A 26,374-nucleotide genomic window follows, 5' to 3' on the forward strand; every position below is an offset into this window, starting at 1 on the left:
TCCCAACTCATCAACGTGCTGCATCAGTAACACTGTGTGGTTGACAGTTGCTCACAGCATACTTGCCATAATCAGAACTATATACCAACATCTACTGTCCTTCAGATCAGGAAGAGTCTGGGTACATCTCTAATAGACACGATCTTTCAGATATCTGGGCAACCTTAATACACATGCATTTAGGTTGGGGTCTGGAGGCCACACATTTTCCATTTGCCTAGAGGTGATACGGTATTTACTGAAGGTTTCTCAAAGTAGTTCCTTCATCTGGCAAGTGACACATGGTGTCACCCCATCTTGCATGAAAACAGTGATGTGGACACAATTGTGTTCTTGCAAAGCAGAGACACATGCTTCACTAGGTAGTCCTAATAACATGCAGACAGTCACATGAGCTGAGTGCACTGGATGTTCCTACACTGCATGTGGCAGAGTAGTAGAACCCATCCAAAGAATATTCCCCAGTCCCATGTCATCCATTTCCATGCATGACAAAAAATGAAGGGCAAAGTCATGTCTTTGTTGCCTATCTTGGGGCTTCATTTGGTGCTCATTCTCTATCTTACAGGGGTACCAGTGTAAAATGCACTGCAAAGTTTTTTGAGCTGTTGACCAAGTGAGAAACAGTCCCCCTGACACAGGTCAAGCACTGGCTACAGAATTTCAGGCATGTGCTGCACAGTCGGCTATAGCTACAGTAACTTTATCAAGAACTACCATGGGGATAGGCCAAATCCTGCTGCACTACCTAATTTACCTCTTTCTTCAATATTTCTTGGTTATATTCTTTAGTCCATTTGTTGACATGAGTTCTCTTTGCAGCTGTTTCTATCAGCAATATTACAGCAATACAGCACTGCTATTGCTACTGTTTTTTCAAAGCGACTTCACCAGCAGTGCACAGAATTTGTTCTCTATAGTCATTGCAGTTCATACGGAAAACTTCAACATTCTTAATTCTTTACACCAGCAGTCACTTCACAAAAGAAATCAATACTCATTATCAAGTGACAAGCAGCATACTGGAACTATAATTTTTTCAGTATACTCCCTGAGTGCATTAATTAAAGAAAATACTTATGATGGTTCAGTGTTATGCAGTACGTACAGCCAGCACTGTGGCACTTGGAACACCATCAGCTTAGTTATGACCACCCAGTATTTCCAATAAGAGTGAATATTTGGCTCTGAAAGTATACAGTCCTATAAACTACTGAATTATTTAATGTTTTATTGTCAATGATACTCCTTGTTGTTTGACTGAGCAGAACTGTTTTATCTAATCTGCATAGTTTCACCTTGGCACTTGCTTAAAGTTTCTTGATCATACATTGACATTGTAAAATTTTTTATTCATGACTGAATTCAGCTTCCTATACTCATTACTGAACACAATTAATTCACAAGAAAATTTGAATGATGCTAGAGATTGATGAAAAACTTGTGAATTAAAACTTGTAATAAAGTTGAGTCTGCAGTACTGTTTTATGTTGCTGTTTTTAAATGACCCTGATGCTAATATTAATATGTTTCACACAACAAGTAAATTGCTATAATTCATGACTTATTTTCACTATTCCATGTGAAGTAAAATAATATACCACATTTTTGCATACTAGGAATCAAACATACTGAGGATGATTTCCTCAGATATGTTTGATATAAAGTGCTTAAAGTCTAAGTTATGAAATATTCCAAGTGTAATTTAATGAGTACCTTTGTTTTATATACTTGTAGGAGCCCATTTATTTTTTCACTGCTGTGATATCTCTTATCTCTTACAGTAAAGAAAATGTCCAGAACAGGTGGAAATGATCTGTGTCCATTAACACTGAAAATATCCACACTTTCCCGCTGAGCGTTGAGAACTTCTGACAAAACAGTCTTAAGTTGTTCTGCCTTACTTTCCTGCAACCACAGCCATCAGAAAAAGTAAAAATCTGAGTGTCATTTGAATTAATCACTACAGAAATAACTCATTAGTGACAAACCTCCATAAAAATTACCATATAGTTCCATTCTTTGATGAAGTCTTCATCAGACAAATTAGAAATTCTCAATGAGCCAGAGTTAAGAATAGCATCATGGGAAATATGCTTTACAGTGACAGTAACAATAGCTGACACATTGTTTTGTTTATGTTTGTGGTCTTGCACTCTGAATACCAAATTGTATCTGAAATCATTTACATCTTTTAGTGAAATAAGAGATAAGTTATAACTACAACTAGATCTGAAATACATGGCCAGTGAAGACATTTTGTGACAGTGAACTTACATTCCGTCTGGTGTGTTGCGCTTCATTGTAATCATTCCAGAGGCTTCATTGATTCTGAATCTATGATGTTCATGTGTATTCCAGAAGAATTTCTTGTCAGGTAGATCCCAGTCATCTGGATCTTCAATGTATATCCTTCCAATATCTGTTTCTGGAGTTTGATCCTTTATATCAGTGTGGAAACATATTAACATGCACAAAGATATAGATGTAAACTGAATAACATATAAGAGAAAAGTGACAAAGTATAAAGACAAGTGCTTGCCATACAATGAAGGAGTGGAGCAATAGGTAAGTACATAAACAAGAAGTTGAATGTGTTAGTACAGCTTTCACATTAGTATTTCTCTTCAGAGTCCACAAAACTTCCTACATCTGTGCTAATATATTGCTTAATACTTTTACATAATCTAATTAATTTTCCTCATACCATATTTTTATTCCACATAGGATTTTCTATGAACATATTAGTTCATACAATGATTAATATCAGAGTCCAGTCCATGTGGCAGTGAAACTGGAGAGCACAGCACAAAAATATTTGTATTGTGACAATACTGAATGATAAATATTAACAATAATTTTTAAAAAATGCAGCAGACCAGTTGAAGCAGAAGAAGATATACTTGTCTTCTTTTTTAAAGTGAAGTTTTATCATGTTGGAAATAACTTAGAATTAAGTGAGGAGAATTCATGATCAGTAATTTTGACAGTTCATTTATGAAGTAAAGGAAGGAAACTGAACTAGCTTCCAAGTTGTGGTTCTCCTTCTGTCCACAGTACAGGGTGTTTAAAAAAGAATATATATGTATTAAAGAATATTATGTTGCCAAAACTACTGTCACTTGCTGTGCCATGGAACAGTTATGGAGGAACATATATATTGTCTCATTTATATTCATTGCTGCTAGATGTCGGTTGTCTTCAGTTTTCCTTGGTTACCACCATGTGTTGCAAAATGGCTACTCTGCAGCAGAAATCATTTTGTATTCTTGAATTTGCAAAGAGTAATTCCATGATTACAGTGCAAAAACACTTCAGGTTGAGGTACCCAAAACTGATCCTCCAAATGCATGGAGCATTTGCAGATGGTATTGATAGTTCATAGACACAGTATGTGAATGTAAAGAAAGAAACCTGCCCACTCTTGTGTTGCCAATGAAAATGTCACATACATTCAAACTGCCTTCCAACGTAGTCCTACAAAAACAGCTTGTTGTACCAGTCAGGAGTTATGACTGCCCACAACAACAGCTTGACCTGTATTGAGATGTTGGTTGGTTATGAAGTCATACAAGTTACAGCTATTACAGGCTTTATGTTATGATGACAGTAGCAAATGTGTGGCATTTTCTAAAGAGCTTTGTAATGCTGTTGACAATGATAACACTTTTGCACAAAATATCATGTTCAGTGATGAAGTGAATTTACACATTAATGGGAAAGAAAACAAACACAATGTTCAAATTTGGGGCCTAAGAGGTCTATAGAGCCCACAAGCACACACTGAACATGTTTGAGATTCACCCAAAGTCAATGTGTTTTGTGCACTTGGTTAATGGTCAGCAGTGTCTTGCTATCTTACAAAACTGGTTGTTTCTGAAGCTGAACAAGGATAACTTCGATTTTCAACTAGATGCGGAACCCCCTCACAGGAGTTGTCAAGTGTGTGAATACCTGAATATTTCTCTACTGGCCCACTGGATTGGTTGTCAAACGGCAGCTGACTTAATACTTCTTAGCTGACCTCTACAGTCACCAGACTTGATGCTCTGTAACTTTCTCCTGTTGGGTTTCATTAAGGACAATTTTTTACACCATCACTACCATAGAAACTAGAAGAGATGAAGAGCTGGATCCTAACTGCCATAGAGTCAGTGGCAATGGACATGCTTACCTGAGTATGGGAGGAACATGAGTATTGATGTGATACTGTTAGGGTGACTGGTGGAGGATGTATTGAACATCTGAAACCTAAACTTGAGAGATTAATTAAAATGTGTTCCAAGTTTCATATTTGTATGTCTTACCATTCAATAAATATTGTGTGTTCAAAATATGTACATTCTTTTTGAAACACCCTGTATAAAAGAGCTCAGGTTCACAGAGTGGCAAGCAGAAAGGAGCACATTAATCAACTGCAAAAGTGTTCAATGTAATCCCAAGGGACATCAAAATACTTATTAACATCAAACCAAAATTTCAGCCAGTTGAAAGAGCAGACTCTTGAAAATATTTCTACTCATTTGATGAATTTCATTTTAATTTTGTGAAGGGATGTCATATAATGCACATGAAATTCTAGTACAATATCTATTATTCAGTTATAAGATAGATTGATAACCCAAAGACATTATGACCAACTGCTTAATAGCATTGTGAGCCATCTTTGAAATTCAGTACAGCAGCAAATTAGCATTGCATGGATTAAACAAATCCTTGATAGGTTTCAGGAAAGAACTAAAAACAGTGGGTCAGTTACATCAAATAAGTTTTCAGCACTAGACTCAGCCAGTGAAACAACAAATAGTGTAAGCGAAAGTAAATACAATGAATCCTCTGATAAAAGCTGAAACAGAAAAATTATAATGCCTGGAGGCACAAAAAAGTTATTACTGTATGCGGACAGTCACAGAAAAAGCCTTTCAGCTCCACTTCATGAAGCTTTACACAATGAATATTCTCTATACACAAAAGTTAAACCCAGAGCTACATTAAGTGCTGTAGTCGATAATTTATCAGAAACAAACAATCTGAAAAAAGACGACCACGTTGTAATCATTGGTGGTGCCAACAATGTTTACAAAACCAAGAGCAAGTCAGCACTCACAGTTTACAGGAAGTTATTGCCAAAACTGTACAACACAAACATTACCCCAATAAACCTACCAGTGCGACATGATCTCCCACAATGGTCATGAGTTAATACAGAAATTGAGTGCTACAGTTTAGAACTGCAGTCTATGTAATAAACCAAAACATGTGGACTTGCTAGACATAAGCAAACTGAAATTTGAAGAACATATCAGGCAGGGACTTCACTTAAACATAAACGGAAAGCTCAAGTTAGTGAACCAGATAACAGACCTTTGTAAGGAGCTGCATAAAAACATGGACCCAATCATCTTAAATTATAATCAACAAGTTTTTTACACTCATTTCCAAGCAACACTATTTTACTGAACTAAACCCTTGGATTGGAAAGAACCCTGTTCACATGCTGAAGAAACTGAGTTGGAATTGAGTAAATTGTCATTACAGTGCAGTGTTAAGGATTTGTGTAATAATTCAGGTGATTCAGAATACCATGTCACAAAGTGTTGTAAAATATTAGTGCCCTTTAGGATAATGCATCTAAGTGTGCAGTACCTTAGGAATAAACTCAATTTGCTGCATGTATTTGTGGATGAGAATTTACTATACCTGTTAGTAATTACAGAACATGGACTAAAATACAATGAAATTGAGTGTTACAAATTAGATGGATATGTGTTAGCAGATAGTTACTGCAGGCAACAACACAAAGGGGGTATGGTGGCAATATTTGTAAAAGAACATCTTCCATTTTAGAAAATCTCATTTGTTGAACAATACTGCAGAGAAGGAACAACTGAAATGGCTGGTGTTGTGGTCCACATAAACACTCATTCAAGCAGGTTAGCTAAACATAAAGTTATTGGCATGTACTGCCCACCAAATACAGATGCGTTGTACTATACTGATAGACTTAACAGGGTAATTAGACAAACAGGCCCCACTGATATTAGCATAGTTGGAGACTTAAATATTGATGCAAACTCATGAAGTATAACCTATCTGAAAATAACAGACATATTAAACTCATTTAATCTCACAAATATAGTGAACTCTGACACTAGAGTAACAGAGTCAAGCTCCAGTAAGACAGATTAATTATGTAATAGTCAACAAAAATGTATAAGACAGTGTTAACTTTCAAAGTGTTGTTTTTCATTACGCAGATCACTTTTGTCAGGTGTTAGAATATTTAAGGTTTGCTGTACCAATGGCAACCAAGATAACTGAGAAGAAGTGGACCCTGAATGGCACCAACATCAGTTCCTTCAAAACTGACTTAGCAGATGAGAAAGGAGACAAACTAAAGGATCAAAACGCAAATGGGAAAAATTTTATAAGACAGTGCTGAAGCATTTTGACAGCTGCTGCCCTCTTATGGGGTGGTATCTCAAGTGTGGTGCTACAAAAAATGTGCCAATGAAATAAGTACACCCCTTGCCTATCTTATCAACTGTATTATTAATGAAAACATACACCCAAATGCCTTAAAAATAAGTGCAATTCAGCCAATCCATAAGAAGGGAAGTAAAGAAGAAGTTTCAAACTATAGACCGACATCACTAACATACCTTCAGTAAAATATTTGAAACAGTTACTGTATCACAACTCACAATGTTTTTCTCAAGATACAAAATGCTTACCAAATCACAGCATGGGTTTAGGAAAGACCTAAGCACAGCCACTGCTGTTGCCAGTTTCTTCCATGAAGTATATAGCAATATAGAATGAGGTATGCACACAGCCGGAATATTCCTTGACCTGAACAAAGGTTTTGACTCAGTAAATCATGAGCTTCTCTTAAAAAAAACTGTGGGTCTATAATATCAGTGATGCATCTATCCATGTATCTGGTGAAACGGAAACAGTGTACCAAACTTACACTTCAAATTGACAATAACATCTTAACTTTTAAATCCACAATTGAAACAGTGACTCAGGGAGTGCCTTTTTAGCATATATTAATGATGATGTACACCTCATTAACTAGCACATTGTATATTATGCTGATGACACCTCAGTTTTATTTCAGGGTAAAGATTGTGAGGAACTGAAATTTTCAGCAAGTTATGGGATACAGGAATTAAGTTCATATTTACATGCACAAGGATTAAAGATCAATGTAAATAAATCCCAGATGCTAATATTTACAGCTGACTCCGCTCATGTATAAGTGAGGTATGCGGCATAGTGGCAGAGAAAGCAAACGAGTGTAAATTTCTAGGGGTGCACCCAGACTAAAACCTCCAGTGTATTAACCACATTAAAGCTGTATATAAAAATGTCAGCAATGGGCTGTATCTTCTTAGCCAACTGTCCAAAATGGTGCCAGCCCACATGCTTAAAACTGTGTATTATGGGACAACCTATCCCCATCTTAGCTACTGTATACAAATATGGAGTTGTGCTGCAAGCATTCACCTTAACAGAGTACTATTGCTACAAAAAAAGAGGGTTAAGGATTATACATGGAATAGGCTGTAAAGACTCTTGCTGTGATGTTTTCAGATAACATAAGTACTTCATCATGTACTCTTTTGTATCTTTATAAATTAATTATGTTTGTCACAGAGAAAACTAAACTAACTAAAACTAACCAGATACTAAACTAACTAAATGGGTAGTCATATACATGACCACAACACCAGGTCCAAAGAGAATTACTACTGACAAAGAACAAGATTAAAAATGATGGACCAGAGCCCGTATACTAATGGACTGATATGGTATAATAAATTGCCAGAGTCCATGAAAAACAGTAATAAAAAGCAATTCAAACCAAAACTAAAAGAATTCTTAATTGAAATGTGTCTCAATTCACTCAATGAATTTTAACTGGTTAAGTTTAAGAGCTGTAAAATAATCTATAAAAAAAATAATTGGCTGTATTAATATGTATAAGATGTAATATATTTTGAGAGGCTTTACTGTTTAACTACTACCTGTAAATTTAAGATCTAAATGTATTTTGTGTTTGTAACTGTACTTGACATTTGCAGAAGCAGTCATATTGATGACTCCATGCAAAAAAATCTAAATAAATAAATAAAGGTATGTAGCACCAGATGTCTATGCTCATGTCAGGCAGTTCCTGTACATTATGGGCCAGCAATTTAAAGATACAGAACTGAAATTTGAAAGCATCTCAGGGTTTAAATTGCGTAAATTTCATGGCCAAGACATCTATATATCATGTTCCTCAAACTGCTGCAGCATGACTCTGACATTTTGACACAGACAGTTACCGTGCTGGAACATTACATTGTGACTGGGGGAGACATTAAGTGTGAAGGAATGCAGGTGGTGCACAATATTGTTATAATAGTCCACAGATGTTATGGTGCTATCAATTAGTACCACAGGTTCTGTAGAAACCCAGTTGAATGTTCTGCACAGCATAATACTGCCCTCACTGGCTGCATGGTGTACATTTCAAACAGCCATTCACCTGGATCATAATGTCTATGGAAGAGACCTGCAACCTGGCGTAGCAAGAAATATTATTTGTGTGACCAGGCAACATGTTTACACTGATCCATGGTCCAGTTTTGACAACCCTATGTCCACTGAATTCGTAATTGGCCCTGTGGGGCCAACATGGGAGCACACAGCAATTGTCTACTACAGTGCTGAACAATGTACTCCAAAACACTTGTGTCTGCACCAGTACTGTATTCTGTTATGAGGTCTGGCACAGATCAGTGCATATCCTGATTTACAGAGCAGGCAAGCCTCTGACTTTCATGATCTCTGATGAAATATGGACATCCAATATCTTACTGCCTACTCATGGTTTCACCATCCTTCAGCCACTTTCCATAGATGCTCACCCAGTAGCAAGTGAACAACCTACCAACTTCACCATTTCTGTGATGCTTCTTTCCAAGCACTAGGCCATAACAATTTGTTCTTTGTCAAAGTCACTTATGTCACTGGATTTCCTCATTTACAGCTTATATTGTCACTAGAATTATTCTCCATCTGTTTCTGCTCAGCTTATATACAGGGTGTTTCAAAAATGACTGGTATATTTGAAATGGCAATAAAAACTAAACGAGCAGCGATAGAAATACACCGTTTGTTGCAATATGCTTGGGACAGCAGTACATTTTCAGGCAGACAAACTTTCGAAATTACAGTAGTTACAATTTTCAACAACAGATGGCGCTGTGGTCTGGGAAACTCTATAGTACGATATTTTCCGCATATCCACCATGCGCAGCAATAATATGGCGTAGTCTCTGAATGAAATTACCCGAAACCTTTGACAACGTGTCTGGCGGAATGGCTTCACATGCAGATGAGATGTACTGCTTCAGCTGTTCAATAGTTTCTGGATTCTGGAGGTACACCTGGTCTTTCAAGTGTCCCCACAGATAGAAGTCACAGGGGTTCATGTCTGGCGAATAGGGAGGCCAATCCATGCCGCCTCCTGTATGTTTTGGATAGCCCAAAGCAATCACACGATCATCGAAATATTCATTCAGGAAATTAAAGACGTTGGCCGTGCGATGTGGCCGGGCACCATCTTGCATAAACCACGAGGTGTTCGCAGTCTCGTCTAAGGCAGTTTGTACCGCCACAAATTCACGAAGAATGTCCAGATAGCGTGATGCAGTAATCGTTTCGGATCTGAAAAATGGGCCAATGATTCCTTTGGAAGAAATGGCGGCCCAGACCAGTACTTTTTGAGGATGCAGGGACGATGGGACTGCAACATGGGGCTTTTCGGTTCCCCATATGCGCCAGTTCTGTTTATTGACGAAGCCGTCCAGGTAAAAATAAGCTTCATCAGTAAACCAAATGCTGCCCACATGCATATCACCGTCATCAATCCTGTGCACTATATCATTAGTGAATGTCTCTCGTGCAGCAATGGTAGCGGCGCTGAGGGGTTGCCGCGTTTGAATTTTGTATGGATAGAGGTGTAAACTCTGGCGCATGAGATGATACGTGGACGTTGGCGTCATTTGGACCGCAGCTGCAACATGGTGAACGGAAACCCGAGGCCGCTGTTGGATCACCTGCTGCACTAGCTGCGCGTTGCCCTCTGTGGTTGCCGTACGCGGTCGCCCTACCTTTCCAGCACGTTCATCCGTTACGTTCCCAGTCCGTTGAAATTTTTCAAACAGATCCTTTATTGTATCGCTTTTTGGTCCTTTGGTTACATTAAACCTGCGTTGAAAACTTCGTCTTGTTGCAACAACACTGTGTTCTAGGTGGTGGAATTCCAACACCAGAAAAATCCTCTGTTCTAAGGAATAAACCATGTTGTCTACAGCACACTTGCACGTTGTGAACAGCACACGCTTACAGCAGAAAGACGACGTACAGAATGGCGCACCCACAGACTGCGTTGTCTTCTATATCTTTCACATCACTTGGAGCGCCATCTGTTGTTGAAAATTGTAACTACTGTAATTTCGAAAGTTTGTCCGCCTGAAAATGTACTGTTGTCCCAAGCATATTGCAACAAACGGTGTATTTCTATCGCTGCTCGTTTAGTTTTTATTGCCTTTTCAAATATACCGGTCATTTTTGAAACACCCTGTACTTCCCTTACTGTGTCACATGTCATCAATACCACCACACAGCATTCAATACCAGAGGAGGAGGTGGGGGAGGAGGAGATTAGTATTTAACATCCCATCGACAATGAAGTCATTAGAGATGGAGCACAAGCTTGGATTAGGGAAGCATGGAGGAGGAAAGCAGCCATACTTTTTGAAGGAAGCATCACAGCATATGCCTGGAATCCATTTAGGGAAATCACAGAAAATATAAGTCAGGATTGCTGGTCACATTTTTGACCTCTCGTCCTCCCAGATGTGAGACCAGTGTGCTAACCACTGTGCCAACCCACTCAGTATCATTCATTGTCATGATGTGCTGTGGTCATAATGTTTTGGCTCATTAATGTATGCATCAGTGAGTGTAATAACTTGTGGCCTATACAAATGGAAATGAGAAAGATGGCATTGCGGTAAGACAATGGACTCATACTCAGGAGGATGAGGGTTGAAATATGCATCAAGCCATATGGTTTTAGGTTTTCTATAACCTCCCTATTTTGGTTATGACAAGTGCTAGAATGGTTCACTTCAAAAGGACATAGCCAATTTTTTTCCCACTCCTTACCCAATCAAAGCTTTCGCTCTAATGACCTCACATAATGGGGCATTGAGCCCTAATTTTCCCTCCTTCCTTTCACAGTTTAACACAGGCAGTTTCAAATATGCTACTAATTTAACCATAACTACATAAACATGTACAAATTTCTGCTATACATCTTTCACCTCACAACCATATCATGGTAGTTTTATTTAGAAAAAAAGCTTGATTCATTCCATATTCTAGGAATTCTCCTGCTGACTGGATCAAAGGAATCTGAAGTTTAAAAAGTTTAAACTGGTGACAGACATTATAAAAATATCTGCAAGTAAAACCAATGGGAGAAATATAATGGAATGTTCACATGGGGTCAACTATGAGGAAGCTAATAGTGTACTTCAGTGAATTGCTAACATATTAAGAAACTATGACATGTCTCCTGTACAATACAAGCAGATGATCTGTAAATGTGTACTATCAGATGAATAAAATACATTTACAAATACAAAAAATATTATTTGCAAATTACTTACACAACATTTACTTTAATATTGTTTTGATTTATATCTGTAAAAGGTCAAAGTAATAGATAACAAAGAACAATTGGACATAAAAAGTAAGTTGATGTAAATGGCCACAGGCTGATTTTACAAGTGGGAGGCAAGTTTCCCCAAGATCTTGTGAAGGGAGATTTCTATAACAATGATTTCTGTGCATCTGTGTTTGTAGCCAAGTTGAAGAACTGTTGAACAAATGCATAAAGAACATAAGCATTACGCCTAGTTCAAATAAATAATCAAATCAGCTGTCATCATACAATCTCTCATCTGTGAATATACAATAAAATATGAATGTACCAGAGCCACAACTGTGAACAGCAACAGCAACCTTTTGGAGCAACATAAATGCAGGAAGAATTGCAGACTAAAAATGTAGATAATTACTTAAGTGGGACAAAGGCTTTAGCTTAAGCAAAATTAATTTTCTTAAATCACATTGGCAAAACCCAGTTCTCTTTCTAGTAATAGAGAAGTGCACATTAAGGAGTTTTTTGCTGAAGCATTTTGACATTTTCCTTACTTCTAACATTTTTAAGAGTTCAACATACACTTTTGACTGGTATTAAATTTCTGTGAGACTGCTTCATTGTTTAACAGTAGGCTACTGGAAAACAATTGCCCTGCTGGCATGCAGCATTTTCCATTCACAGTTTAGATGGAGTCCAAATGCTGAGTAATAAAATTTGTACTTGATACCTGATAAAGACAACTAAAGAAATTGTTGAAATACTATGGAAAAAATGACAAAATAACTAAACTGGAGACACTTGGAAATTGTCAGTTTTACTGATGAAACCCAAGAAAACACTTCAACAGAAGTTTTTCTTTTGGAAAGAACATACTGTAGCAACCTACCAGCAATTACACCTACCCCACAGTAAGTAGAAAGGTATGTACGTACAGCACACTAGATAAAAATCGGTAGTCTCATATCTCAATGAGGATCTTGAAATTTTCAGGACAGGGCAGGAACATGTAGAAGAAATCTGGCTCAAATTTAAAAGAGTAGTTGACCATGCATTGGATAAATATGTACAGTTCATAATGGGAGGGAACCTCCATGCTATACAGTCACTGCAAGGAAGCTTCTAAAAAAATGGAGACTACTGCAAAATAGGTTTAAAACAAAGCACAGGGTTACAGATAGAGAGATGTTGAATGAAAGACATTTGGCTGTCAAGAGAGCAATGTGTGATGCCTTAAATGACTACTGTAGTAGAATATTGTCAAGTGGTCTTTCACAGAAACCAAAGTGTTCTGGCTTAATGAAAGTGCCGGCATGAAGATGAAGAATGCAGGAGCAGAGAAGGCTGTGAGACAACATCAGCCAATAGCCCACTGACTAGTACTGCATCATGACAGCAGCAGACTCTATACAAAGAGAATATAAGGGCCGCTTCTGCCAACCTTGGCCACAGAGTAGAAGACTGACACTAGTATTGAGGTCTAGATGAGCAGTGACATTAAGGATAGCAGTGACTAATGAGTGAGTGTGAATACTTACATGGGCATTGTATGAAGGACACTGACAGTTTGTGTGTCACTCATTGCTTGCAACAACTCATTGTAGATCCAAAGTTAAGTATTGTCAGTCTTCTTTATTATAATAAAAACTATTAATGTGATTTGCTTGAATTGTTGTATAGCTATCTGGGAAATCGGCAGCCCTATAGGCACCCTATAAGAGATGAGTGGGCAGGACCCCACACAAAGAAATTCTGGTCACATGTAAAGGCAATTAGTGGGGCCAACGTTAGTGTCCAGTCCCTGGCGAATGAGACAGGAACTGAAATTGAAGGAAGCAAATCAAAAGATGAAATGCTTAACTTCATTTTCACATGCTCCTTTACAAAGGAAAACTCAGGAGAATTGCTCCAGTTTAATCCTTGTACCACTGCAAAGATGAATGAAGTAAGAATTAGTGTCACTGGTGTTGAGGAATAGCTGAAATTGTTAAAACTGAACAAAGCTCCACTGCCAAATGGAATCCCTGCCAACTTCTATACTGAACTTGCAACTGAGTTAGCCCCTCCTCTAACTATAACCTGTCACAGATCCCTTGAACAAAACACTGAGCCCATTTCTTGAAAAAAAAAAAAAAAAAAAGCACAGGTCACACTCATCTACAAGAAGGGTAGCAGAAGTAATACACAAAACTACTGTCCAATAGTAGAATCTTAGAACATATTCTGAGCTCAAACAAAATGAGGTACCTTGAACAGGATGACCTCCTCAATGCCAACCAGTGTGGATTTCAAAAACATTGATCATGTGAAATGCAGCTTGCACTTTTATCATATGACTAACAAAGCTTTGGATCAAGGCAATCAGGTTGATTCTGTATTTCTTGTTTTCTGAAAAGTATTTGACTCAGTACCACATGTACACTTACTGACAAAAGTAGAATCATATGGGATATCATGTGAAATTTATGACTGGATTGAGGACTTTTTGATAGAGAGGACTCAGTGTGTTATCTCGGATGGAGAGTCAGCATCATATTTAGAAGTAATTTTGGGTGTGCTCCAGGGAAGTGTTTTGGGACTATTGCTGTTAATATTGTATATTAATGACCTTGCAGATAATATTAACAACAAAATCAGGCTTTTTGCAGCTGATGCAGTTATCTGTAATGAAGTATTACCTGAAAGAAGCTACATAAATACACAGTCAGATGTTGATAAGATTTCAAACTGGTGCAAAGATGGCAACTTGCTTTAAATATTCAGAAATATGAAACTGTGTACTTCACAAAATAAAAAAAAGTAGTATCCTATAACTATAATATCAATGAGTCGCTGTTTGAATCGGCCAACTCATACAAATATCTGGGTGCACCACTTTGTAGGAATATGAAATTAAATAGTCACATAAGTTCAGTCATGGGTAAAGCAGGTAGTAGACTCTGGTTTATTGGTAGAATGCTGGGGAAGTGAAATCAATCTACAGAGGAGATTGCTTACAAATAACTCATGTGACCAGTTCTAGAATACCAGTATTGCTGAAGTATGGGGGACCTGCACCAGAGAGGTCCAACATGGGATATTGCACGCATACAGAGAAGGCCAGCATGAATGGTCACAGATTTGTTTAATCCATGGGAGAGTGCCAATACTGAAGGAACTGAACTGGAAGAGTCTTGAAGACAGACATAAGCTATCCTGAGAAAGTCTGTTAACAAAGTTTCTAGAACCAGCTTTAAATGATTACTCTAGAAGTATACTACAACCCCCTAAATATCGCTCACATAAGGAACATGAGGATAAGATCAGAATAATTACTGCATGCACAGAGGCATTCAGTCAGTCATTCTTCCCAGACACTGTATGTGAATGGAACTGGAAGAAACCCTAACAGATGTTACAATAGGATGTACTCTCTGTCATGCAACTCACAGCAGTTTGCAGAGTACAGATGTAGATGTAAATGTATGTGTAGTGGATGTAAGCTGGACCATTAAAGGAAGTGTAGTGTGCACCAACATTAAAATGAAATGCCTGCAGCTGCCACAGGTGGCTGCCAGGGCAGCCCACTCACTGACTACTGTCACTAGATCCGCCATGCATGTGCACTAATGCACCAGCAAAACCTGATGCAGATACCACCTTCATAGTGGCATGCATGGGCCTCTGGACCCTCAGTTGTAAAATATGTTCAAGACTTGTAAAATATTTTCATTGAATTCTTGTTGATGTCACTCCCTGACCCAACAAATTGTATCTCGTACATGGTTGTGTGTTTCTTGTGTTTCTCATTAGAACAAGCATGATAATGAAGACATTAGTGTCTGTAGATGAATAAATAACAGGGAACAACAGGGAAATATAACCCATAAAATAGCAGGATAAAAATAATAATCAAATGAAAGTGCTACACAATATAAGGTATAGTAAAGCCATATGTGGAAATGTAAGATCCTCAAAGTTATAAATATTTGAAGCTCTATTGGTCAGGACCATCCCGTTGCTGAAAGAGTTCAATTTTCTCCACATTTAAATATGAGGAGGGGGTTTATTTCAAAATTATAAGTTGATTCACACTTGTAGTGTTGTCACCCAAAATGAATCTCAAGTCCCTTTGCTAGTCTCTCATCAAAAAACAAAAATAAAATTTTCCGTACTGTACTATATTGATAAATGTATGGGAAAAAGGATCTCATTTTGCTTAGCATAACTAGAGAAGTAATCTGTGTGTCAAGAACAGTGCCCAGTTCAGAGCTTTTTACCACAAGCTATCACAGTATTTCCTGTGCAAACCTCCTTGCCTGCTGAACAAGTTATTTCGTTTTCTTGAACATGTGCCCTAATAGCCAGCTGTATGATGCTTCCCTCACCAGGTTTTCATGACTAGAGCTTCTAGGCTTTCTCTGCTGAGCACACAAATTGGATTATTTGAAAAGCCTTCTGGAAATCAGAGCACAAATGTTTTCATCCACTGAAGTGCCTTCAACACTGTGTGAGTCAAAATTCCAACAATATTGCAACAGCCTTCTTCGTTATCTCTTAAACATTTTTGTGAATTGTTTGTCATGCTCAGGAAATTGGAAAGCATTGAGAACTTTCCCATAATGTCAGCTATCATTGTTTTGGTAGAGCATACTCTACTGCTGGCTCAATGTCCTTTTTTCTTTCAGTTTGAGGCTGCAGAAGGAGAAGAGTTAGCAGACCTATGTGTGAACTGTGTTTGTGAATATTTCTTATCTGCTGTTTGCCTGTAATGTGATGCCGGCCAGAGTGGCTGAGCGGTTCTAGGCGCTACAGTCTGGAACCGCGTGACTGCTACGGTCCCTGCCTCGGGCATGGATGTGTGTGATGTCCTTAGGTTAGTTAGGTTTAAGTACTTCTAAGTTCTAGGGGACTGATGACCTCAGCAGTTAAGCCCCATAGTACTCAGAGCCATTTGAACCATTTTTTTGTAATTTGATGCCTAACATTTTATTCCTTCACAACTAAGACAAAAAACATGGGCAAATTGTGGTGGGAAAGCTTTGCTGATAAAAATCTAGCTGCTACATTTACGCTGACTTTACCTCTTTGCATGAGGAGTGATAAAATGAAGATGTTGAAGAAGGGTGCTGAAAGACTATTTAAACATTTGAATAATTCATCTCTTGTGATTTCTGTTTTATGGGCATTAGGGTCATGATTTATGCATGTTGAAGTACCTAATGTTTTGATGTTTTGTCTCCTGATACTGGAGACAGCCTCAGAGGCTATCAATTCGTAATAAAATAGTGCTAAGGAGCACTAAAAATTGCTGGAGTTCCATATTCTATAATGAGTTTTGAAAGAATTGTGAGATTTCCACATTGCTGTGAATGGAAGGCTTATTTGTGAATAATTTGTAATTTTACTCTACACAGACTGTGACAAGTGCTTCTGAAATATAACGTTGCATTCTGTTCTTATGAAAGGTAGGCTACATAACAAAAGGAAGAAAGAAGGTGAGGGTCTTGGTGCTGGTAATAGCTTATTCTTCATGAAAAGCACTCAGAGAGACATCTCATATCTTACACTATAAGACACTGCAATAAAGTTTAATTCAGGGAATTGTCTCAATGGCTTGTAAACAGTTACTACAAATTCTGTTCTCTCTTCCCCTGATCAACGAATTTCTGGTTTTGTAAATGTACTTCAGTACCCCTGTTTGAATTCGGGGCTTTTGGATCAAACACCATAGTAGCATCGTGATTTGGATGTGTAGTCATTAAAGTCCCCAACTAACAATGGAATGGCACATACTAATTCGTAGGTAATGTTTCAGATCTCAAATAATTTGCTACAGAGTCTGATATGCATTGGTATAAATGAAAACTATGGCAAAGATTTAAAGCACATTTGAAATATTTAAGAGCTGAGTGGAGATATACTACACTTGATTTGAGATACAAGATGAAAACAAAAAATGGGGGTGGGGTGGGGTGGGGGGTGGAACAGAGGACAGATAGCCAACACAAAATTTTGGAGTGGTTTTGGGGAGGGGAGGGGGGGGGGGGAGGCAAGGGGTTTATAGCTGAGAAACCTCTGCATGCTTAAAAAAGAAATTTACCTTACCTTGTATTTGTAAACTAGTATATTTTTCCTCCCAAATTTCATCTTGTTATCATTAATATCACCAATAATAATTTTTACTGTAGAAGTTCCTGTGAGTGGAGGATAACCAGAATCTATCACCAATACAGGCACCAGATATTCTTTCTGTTGCTCTCGATCAAATGATCTCAGTGATGATATAATCGCTGAACCATGACCATTTGGGCCCTCTGTTGAAGAAAACTAGTTGAACTAGTGACGCACGGTTGTGCTATTACAAGAATACAATTATGGTATCACATTAAAGTATCACTGATCATTTTTATAATATAATTTTTAAAATTAGAGTCTGCAGCACACTATGGAACCATCTGCAAAGGTGATTTTGTACAGTAGTTCCTTTGCCTCATCAATTATGCAAATTTTATTTCAAATCTCTTTCAACCACTGTGGCCACAAATTTTAGAACGAATATTTGTCTTAACTGATACGACTTCGCCTCTTGTTACAGTTAAGGTCAAAAGTCATTTGTTACAACTATAATAAAAATCCAATTATAAATTTGCATGATTTTAAAATGTGGATGGCTTAACCACAATGGTGGAATATCTTACTAGAAAATCAGTACAGTTCTTGAGTAAAAAAAACTAAAAGAACAGAATATTTTACTTATAGTAACATGGTCTTGAACATATTGAATTTCAGAACTAAATCAAACAGAGTTTCAGGAAAAAATCAATATTTAGCCCAGAATTTGTTTGTCTGCACCATCATTTACATTTGAAAAGTATGTTTAAGAATTTAAAGGTGTTTCTTTGGCAGGGTGATTACATTATCTGAATTTCTCCGAGTAAGAGAAAATAATTTCAGAAATATTCCCATGAAGCAAGCAATGTTGTAGACTGAACAGGAGAGAATGTCCCAAAGTGTCTTTTTTATGGGTGACTAAAATAACATACCAATATTGTAGCTTAATGGGGATCAACAAATAGGACATTAATAGAATCTCATTCTTAGTTTCCTGGCCAATATTTATTTTTAAGAAGCCATTATACTACTTGTCAATATCAATATGGCACACAAGAATTCACAATAAATAACTTTCATTAAAAGAACACTTACTTTGATCAAAATGAACTGAAAATGATGATCTAATTTGTTCATTTGCAATTGGATCCATCTTGAATGTGAAAGGAGGCCCATTATTTCTAGAATAATCATCACTGTCAGCTCCCAGTATTTCTATTATCTCTTTAGGGGAAGTATTTTCAGTTAATACAGCTTCATAGTTCTCTAAGAGATGTGGAGCATTGTCATTAACATCTTTAACAATCACTGTTAGTGTTGCTGTTGATGTCTTGGGAGGAACTCCATCATCAATTGCTAGAATGTTCACCTGAAACATACATGTCTGAAATCCATATGAGAGGCATTTGTGGTGACATTGACCACTAGGGTCAATATGAACAAGTTAAACTGAATAATAAGGAAACCATAAGTATGTAATGTCATTTCCCTCTGTCTTGTTGAGAATACTGTGTTATTACTATTTTAATGTATGTTTCTTTGAGTTGTATAATTGTTTATGTTAATAACGTGGTTACATTTTGTGACACCAGTTTGAAAATCTTATTTTGCCTACACACTGTTGTGGATAAAACCACACATTATTCTCATGAACGCATGAAAGATAAGTGACCAACTATGCCAATATTGTCCTTTTCCTATTATTACATAACTGCTTACTATCAGAGGAATAACATGTGTTGGGCCTGCACAGCTGAAGTATCAGAAAATGAAACACTACTGTCTCAAGTACACAACAAAAAAAGTGATGGAATAATATTTGTGACTGATTGTGATGGAAGATTGGTGTGAGAGGAGGAGAAGAACTGGGACAGCTGGGGGTGATTAGATTAGATTAGATTAATACTAGTTCCATGGATCATGAATACGATATTTCGTAATGATGTGGAACGAGTCAAATTTTCCAATACATGATATAATTAAGTTAATTTAACAACATAATAAAGTTAATACAACAACTTTGTTTTGTTTTTTTTTCTTTTTTTTTCTTAATTTATATCTAAAAATTCCTCTATGGAGTAGAAGGATTTGTCATTCAGAAATTCTTTTAATTTCTTCTTAAATACTTGTTGGTTATCTGTCAGACTTTTGATACTATTAGGTAAGTGACCAAAGACTTTAGTGGCAGTATAATTCACCCCTTTCTGTGCCAAAGTTAGATTTAATCTTGAATAGTGAAGATCATCCTTTCTCCTAGTATTGTAGTTATGCACACTGCTATTACTTTTGAATTGGGTTTGGTTGTTAATAACAAATTTCATAAGAGAGTATATATACTGAGAACCTACTGTGAATATCCCTAGATCCTTAAATAAATGTCTGCAGGATGATCTTGGATGGACTCCAGCTATTATTCTGATTACACGCTTTTGTGCAATAAATACTTTATTCCTCAGTGATGAATTACCCCAAAATACGATGCCATGTGCAAGCAATGAGTGAAAATAGGCATAGTAAGCTAATTTACTAAGATGTTTATCACCAAAATTTGCAATGACCCTAATTGCATAAGTAGCTGAACTCAAACGTTTCAGCAGATCATCAATGTGTTTCTTCCAATTTAATCTCTCACCAATGGACACACCTAAAAATTTTGAATATTCTACCTTAGCTATATGCTTCCGATTAAGGTCTATATTTATTAATGGCATCATACCATTTACTGTACGGAACTGTATGTACTGTGTCTTATCAAAATTCAGTGAGAGTCCGTTTACAAGGAACCACTTAGTAATTTTCTGAAAGACATTATCGACAATTTCATCAGTTAATTCTTTTTTGTCATGTGTGATTACTATACTTATATCATCAGCAAAGAGAACAAACATTGCCTCTTCATGAATATGGAATGGCAAGTCATTAATATATATCAAGAACAACAAAGGACCCAAGACCGACCCTTGTAGAACCCCATTCTTGATAGTTCCCCAGTTTGAGTAATGTGCTGATCTTTGCATATTATGAGAACTGCTTATTTCCACTTTCTGCACTCTTCCAGTTAGGTACGAATTAAACCATTTGTGCACTGTCCCACTCATGCCACAATACTTGAGCTTGTCTAGCAGAATTTCATGATTTACACAATCAAAAGCCTTTGAGAGATCACAAAAAATTAAAATGGGAGGTGTTAGGTTATTCAGATCATTCAAAATTTGATTCGTGAAAGCATATATGGCATTTTCTGTGGAAAACCTTTCTGGAAACCAAACTGACATTTTGTTAGTGCTTCATTTTTATGGATATGTGAAGCTACTCTTGAATACATCACTTTCTCAAAAATAATGCAGAAGTACTAATGGATGGAAGACAGATGACTCATATGACTCAAATTAAGGCAGCATGGGGAAGTACTAAGAGATGGAAGACAGATGACTCAAATTGACAGTGACTAAGTGTGTATTAGTTCTAGTACAGTCACATAAAAGTAGTTTTGTTTGTGTTTGTGTGTGTGTGTGTGAGTGAGATAGAGAGAGAGAGAGAGAGAGAGAGAGAGAGAGAGAGAGAGAGAGTGAGGGCGTGGGGAAGGGGGGGGGGGGGGGGGGGAGAACAGCAGAAGGGTGGGAGAAAGAATGCAATGTTAGGACAAGAGAGTAATGCAGTTTAAAATAACAATAGAGAAGTGAGAGGGCAAGGGAGTCAGCAGGTGATAAGGTAATTAGAAGAGGGTTAGGGATGTGGAAGGGGTTGTCTGAGGATGCAGAGAAATGAAGGTTTATCCATGGGGATGTAGGAATGAATGATGTGTCAGTTGAACAGTTCCCATCAGCTCAGATCAGGGGTAAAAATGCATGCCGAGGCAGTGATGGGGCAGGGAGCAAGAGGATGCAAAATGCATTAATATTCAAGCACCTTTCAAAGTCATTGGTGTTGTGATGTGCAGATATCCAGCAGCCTTCTGGTTGAGTTTGCCACTCATCATTAGTTGTCACATTCATATAAAAGACTGTACTGTATGTACTGCACCACACCTGGTGAATGTGTGATAGCTTTTACATAGAATAGATCTATCTTTGATTAGATGGGATGTGTCTGTGATTTGATTTTGATAGGTGGTAGATGGGTGTATAGGATACACCTTGCACCTGAATCATTTACCGGTGTACAATATGTGGAGTGCTGGATGGAGCATAGAAGTTGCATGGTAATGAGCTAGATTGTGTGGGTGATGTCGAACCACTTCTGATGGAGAAGACAGAATTTGGTAATATACACTGGTGTCCAAAATAAAAGCAACAAACTGCTGTTTCCCCATCCTGTATCTAATTCACGATATAATCATACAAACTGTCAACCATATGTCCTTACAATCATGTTCTGCACAGATGCTGGCATTCCAGTCAATGAACAACTATGCCAATGATGACATCAGTGCACCTATGAAATGAGATATTGTTTGCCAGGTAGCACAACATCCACAATTGCCATGTACACAGACACAGACAGTGCAGTATGACACAGAGAAGATGCCTACCAGACTCTGTGGTGGATGGCCATAGAAAGCAAGGAAGTGGGACAGTTGCAAACCAATGAGGCCTGATGGCTTAATGTGAATTGCTCTATAATTTCTCAGATGTGATAACAGTGTATACAGACCAAAACTGTGTCCTGGAGACTGGGGCAGGGGTGACCCTGTGAAACTTCAGAAGAGAGGACCATTATTTGACTGTAACAGTATGACAGTATCTGGCCATCTGGCAAATGAGTTTGCAACATCCATTGCATGTGTTGTCTCAAGGCAAATGGTGTGCAGAAGGCTTTGGCAGAGTGACCTTTATTGTCAGAGATATGCTGCGTGTCTACCTCTGATGCATCTTCACAGAAGGTAACATCTAGAGTGAGTTCACCAACAAGCCACCTGGACAGTCATACAGCAGGACAGTGTTGTTTGCACAGATGAGTCCTCATTTAGTCTGGAGAGTGATTCATGATGGATTCATATCTGGAGGGAACATGGAGCATGATGTCTTCACCAAGATCGAGGAAGAACCCTGATGGTGTGCGCAGGGATTATGTTTACCTCTTGAACCTTTCTTCATGAAATTATATGGGTTAATTGACAAGGTTTAACTGCTGTCAGTTATCATGATGAGATCCTGGGACCTCATTTGCAGTTGTTGCAAGGCGCTGTGGGTCCAGACATTGTATTTCTGGATGATAATGCTTGATCTCATAGAACACATGTGGTTGATGTTTTCTTGGAAATGGAAGATATTGTATACATGATGTGGTCTGCTCACTCTCTCAATTTGAATCCCATAGAGCATGTCTGGGATGCACTAGGGAGATGGCTTGCATCATGTCAGCATCCACCAACTGTGAGCAGCTCTGCAGGAAGAATGGGCATTATTGCCTCAACACGAGACTGATGACTTCATTCACAGGATACCCCACCATTATCTCACCTATATTGCTGTCAGAGGTGGTCATACCCCACACTGAGTACATTAATCAGTTATCTGAATGTGTGTGCAAATACATTGAATTGGAAAAAAACAAGAACATTTTTGTCTCCTGTAGATGTTTGAGTTCTGTATGCTTTACACTGATTTGTGACAAAATAAATGCAACCTTGCAAAATTTCCCTTTGTCGCTTTAATTGTGGAGATCAGAGTATATTTAAAGAAAAAGATGAAGCAAGAAAACTGAAGAGTGGAACAGGGTGAAAAAGATCACTGAGTCCTATGTCAAGACCAAACCAACAGGCATTGGAATAATTGACTGAAGTTAAATCTACAAATTATATACAAGACTTGTTAATGAGCTTTGAAGAGATACAACAAACTGACATACACTGATCAGCAAGAATAGCCTAATAGATTGGATGTCCAACTCTGGCACAGATAACAGCAATGGGCTGGAAGCAATGAGGCATTGGTAGGTTGCTGGAGGCAGTTGGCACCACTGCTGCACACGTGTCACCTACTTCCCATAGATGCTGGACAAAGAGCCAATGAGCTCTGATGCCATGTTCAATCACATCCCAGAGGCGTTTAGTCGGGTTCAGATCTGGTGAGTTGGGGAACTCGCTACTATGTTCCTCGAAACACCCCATCACACTCTTGACGTTGTGACATGGTGCATTATCTTGCTGAAAAATGCCACTGACATTGGGAAACATGACTGTCATGAAGGGGAATATGTGGTCTGCAATCAGTGTATGATGCTCCTTGGCCATCACAGTACCTTGAATGAGTTCCACTGGACCCATGGATGCCCATGTGAATGTTCCCCAGAGCATAATGGAGCCACCACCAGCTTGTCTCCATACCACTGTACAGGAGTCAAGGAGCTGTTCTCCTGGAAGATGATGGATTTGCACCCTCCCATAGGCACGATGAAGAAGGTATTGGGAGTTGTCAGAGTCTGCAATTCTCTGCCTTTGTACCACCATCCAGTGCTGACAGTCACATACTTATTTCAGTCATAGTTGCCGATGTTGTGGTGTTAACATTGGCACATGCAAGGGTCATCAGCTGTGGAGTTCCATTGTTAGGAGTGTTTGGAGCACTGTGTGTTGGGACACACTTGTGCCTTGCCCAGCATTAAACTGTGATGTTAGTTCCACCGCAGTTTGCTGCCTGTCTTGTTATACCAGTCTGCCCAGCCTAGGAACATCTGACATCTATAATAAGAGATTGCCACACAATCTGTACATTGTTTTGTGTTGGTTTTGCAATGTGTTGAAGACACTCAACACAGCACTCCTTGGACACCTGACAAGTCTTGCAGTTTCTGAAATGCTCATGTTGGGCCTGTGGGCCATCACAATCTGCCTTCAGTCAGACTGAGATAGATTGTGTGATTAACTATTTTACACACGGGCACCACGCTCACTGATACTACATGCACTATACATGTGTCTGACTCTCAGTCATCCCTCACCAGGTGCTGCTGCTGCTATTCCCTGGACAGGTTTATATTGATAGTTGATCAGTGGTCAAGTGTACAAGAAACACAAAAAATTAAAATAGGTGATTATGCAGGAACCATGTAGAAGAAGGACAAAAGAAGACATATGATTAAGTATGAAAGCATGAATCTTATTTAGCAGAGGACATGAAATATGTAAGAAACAAAAGAGAGAAAGGAAAGAGAAAATGTCTTCCCATAAAAAGCTGAGTGGGCAGGAACTGTCTATCATGAAGGGCATTAGGAATAAGAAAATAAGGTACTTACAGGTAGTGATGGTAAGAATACATTGTAAATTTAGTCATAAGTGAAGCAGAGTTGTTTTGGAGACTAAAAAATACTGGTCCTTTAAACAAGGAACCATCCCACAAAGATGTTGAATAGGAATTCACTGTCTTAACCATCATTCCACTGCACATCATTATATTCTTGAGTGACAGTGATTCCCAAGTAAAAGTAAAGTAAAGTAAAGTAAAGCAAACTAAATTTATATTGCATGATTGTCTGGGAATTCTTCAAGACAGATGTTCAGCCACTTGTTCACAATTTCTTTCAATAGTAAGCCATTTTGGCAACTTGCATGCACCTGTCCTACAACAGTAGTCCTGCCATGAAAAAGGGGATCTACAGTTTAATGTGGAATCTGAACCATGAGCTGTTACTGACATATCTTGACATAAGTGGGAGGCCAAGGCTAACATAAAGGCAGACTGAAAAATTCAGATGTCCGTCACACTTCACCATTAGACCACCAAGCCCAAAAATGACTGTTAATTACTTTAACATTTCTAAGGTCTTTCTGTCCACTGAAGAGAGTTTTCAATTATAAGCAGTCTACTTGTTGATAGCCTGCTTGTTTGTGGGATAGGCCTACATATTGTCCTTCAAAGTGCCTTGCTTATAAAGAATACCAGATTTATATTTTGCAGGATTAACATTCAAGTGCTTATCCATCCATCCTTATTGAAATTTTACATGTTTTCCCTAGATCACTGCAGGAAAACAGAGGGACAGACTACTAAATAGACTATGATTGTTTTTCTTGTGTCATACTTTAGCCAACCTAGTACTCAATGTCTAATGACATTAATATTTACTAAACATTAAAATGTAAGCATCCTACTCTCTCTAACAGAAACAGTACAAAATTTTCCTGAATGAACTCAACATCTTGTTTTGACTAATCTAGCTTTCAATACTCAAGAATAATGGCATATCCAGGAAGTAATATGTTGGGGAACATTATGAGAATGACAATGGAAGAGAACTCAGAGATTTTGAAAAAAAGATTAAAACTTATGAAAGAAGAAAACTGAATTATTTAATACAAATGATTATGGTATTATGAAACAGGCTAGAAAAGATCTCCACAAGCAAAACCAAAGTAATCATATTCAGGGGAAAGCATCCTCTAAGAACTAAGATTGTCACTGATGGCAAAATAATATAGCAAACTAGTCATTTTAAACTGTGATTCTTTGGTTTCTCCCAGCATATTTGTTGAGTGAACAGTCTATGGGTGTACTGTTGGTTCATAGTGTCCAACCATACACTGGCACACTACTGGGAAAAAATCAGTTGCAT

General features: G+C 37.9%; 1 protein-coding gene across 1 annotated transcript in view; it reads right to left on the reverse strand.

Annotated features, from left to right (window-relative positions):
* Positions 1 to 25,209, reverse strand: part of LOC126416953 (neural-cadherin-like) — a 124,005-nt gene extending 98,796 nt beyond the window's left edge. Inside the window, exons 1-11 of the mRNA XM_050084834.1 lie at positions 25,058 to 25,209; positions 21,985 to 22,060; positions 21,731 to 21,849; positions 19,437 to 19,574; positions 18,917 to 19,245; positions 17,816 to 18,024; positions 2,278 to 2,441; positions 1,992 to 2,175; positions 1,732 to 1,908; positions 1,602 to 1,677; positions 1,331 to 1,515 (exon numbers count right to left, since the gene is read on the reverse strand). Of these exons, the coding sequence (XP_049940791.1) occupies positions 1,331 to 1,515; positions 1,602 to 1,677; positions 1,732 to 1,908; positions 1,992 to 2,175; positions 2,278 to 2,441; positions 17,816 to 18,024; positions 18,917 to 19,245; positions 19,437 to 19,574; positions 21,731 to 21,849; positions 21,985 to 22,060; positions 25,058 to 25,209 (1,809 nt within the window). The remainder of the gene's footprint in view (positions 1 to 1,330; positions 1,516 to 1,601; positions 1,678 to 1,731; positions 1,909 to 1,991; positions 2,176 to 2,277; positions 2,442 to 17,815; positions 18,025 to 18,916; positions 19,246 to 19,436; positions 19,575 to 21,730; positions 21,850 to 21,984; positions 22,061 to 25,057) is intronic.
* Positions 25,210 to 26,374: the final 1,165 nt, after the last annotated feature.

Source organism: Schistocerca serialis, chromosome 8 (assembly GCF_023864345.2).
Source record: "Schistocerca serialis cubense isolate TAMUIC-IGC-003099 chromosome 8, iqSchSeri2.2, whole genome shotgun sequence".
In the NCBI taxonomy this organism is placed as follows: Eukaryota; Metazoa; Arthropoda; class Insecta; order Orthoptera; family Acrididae; genus Schistocerca; species Schistocerca serialis.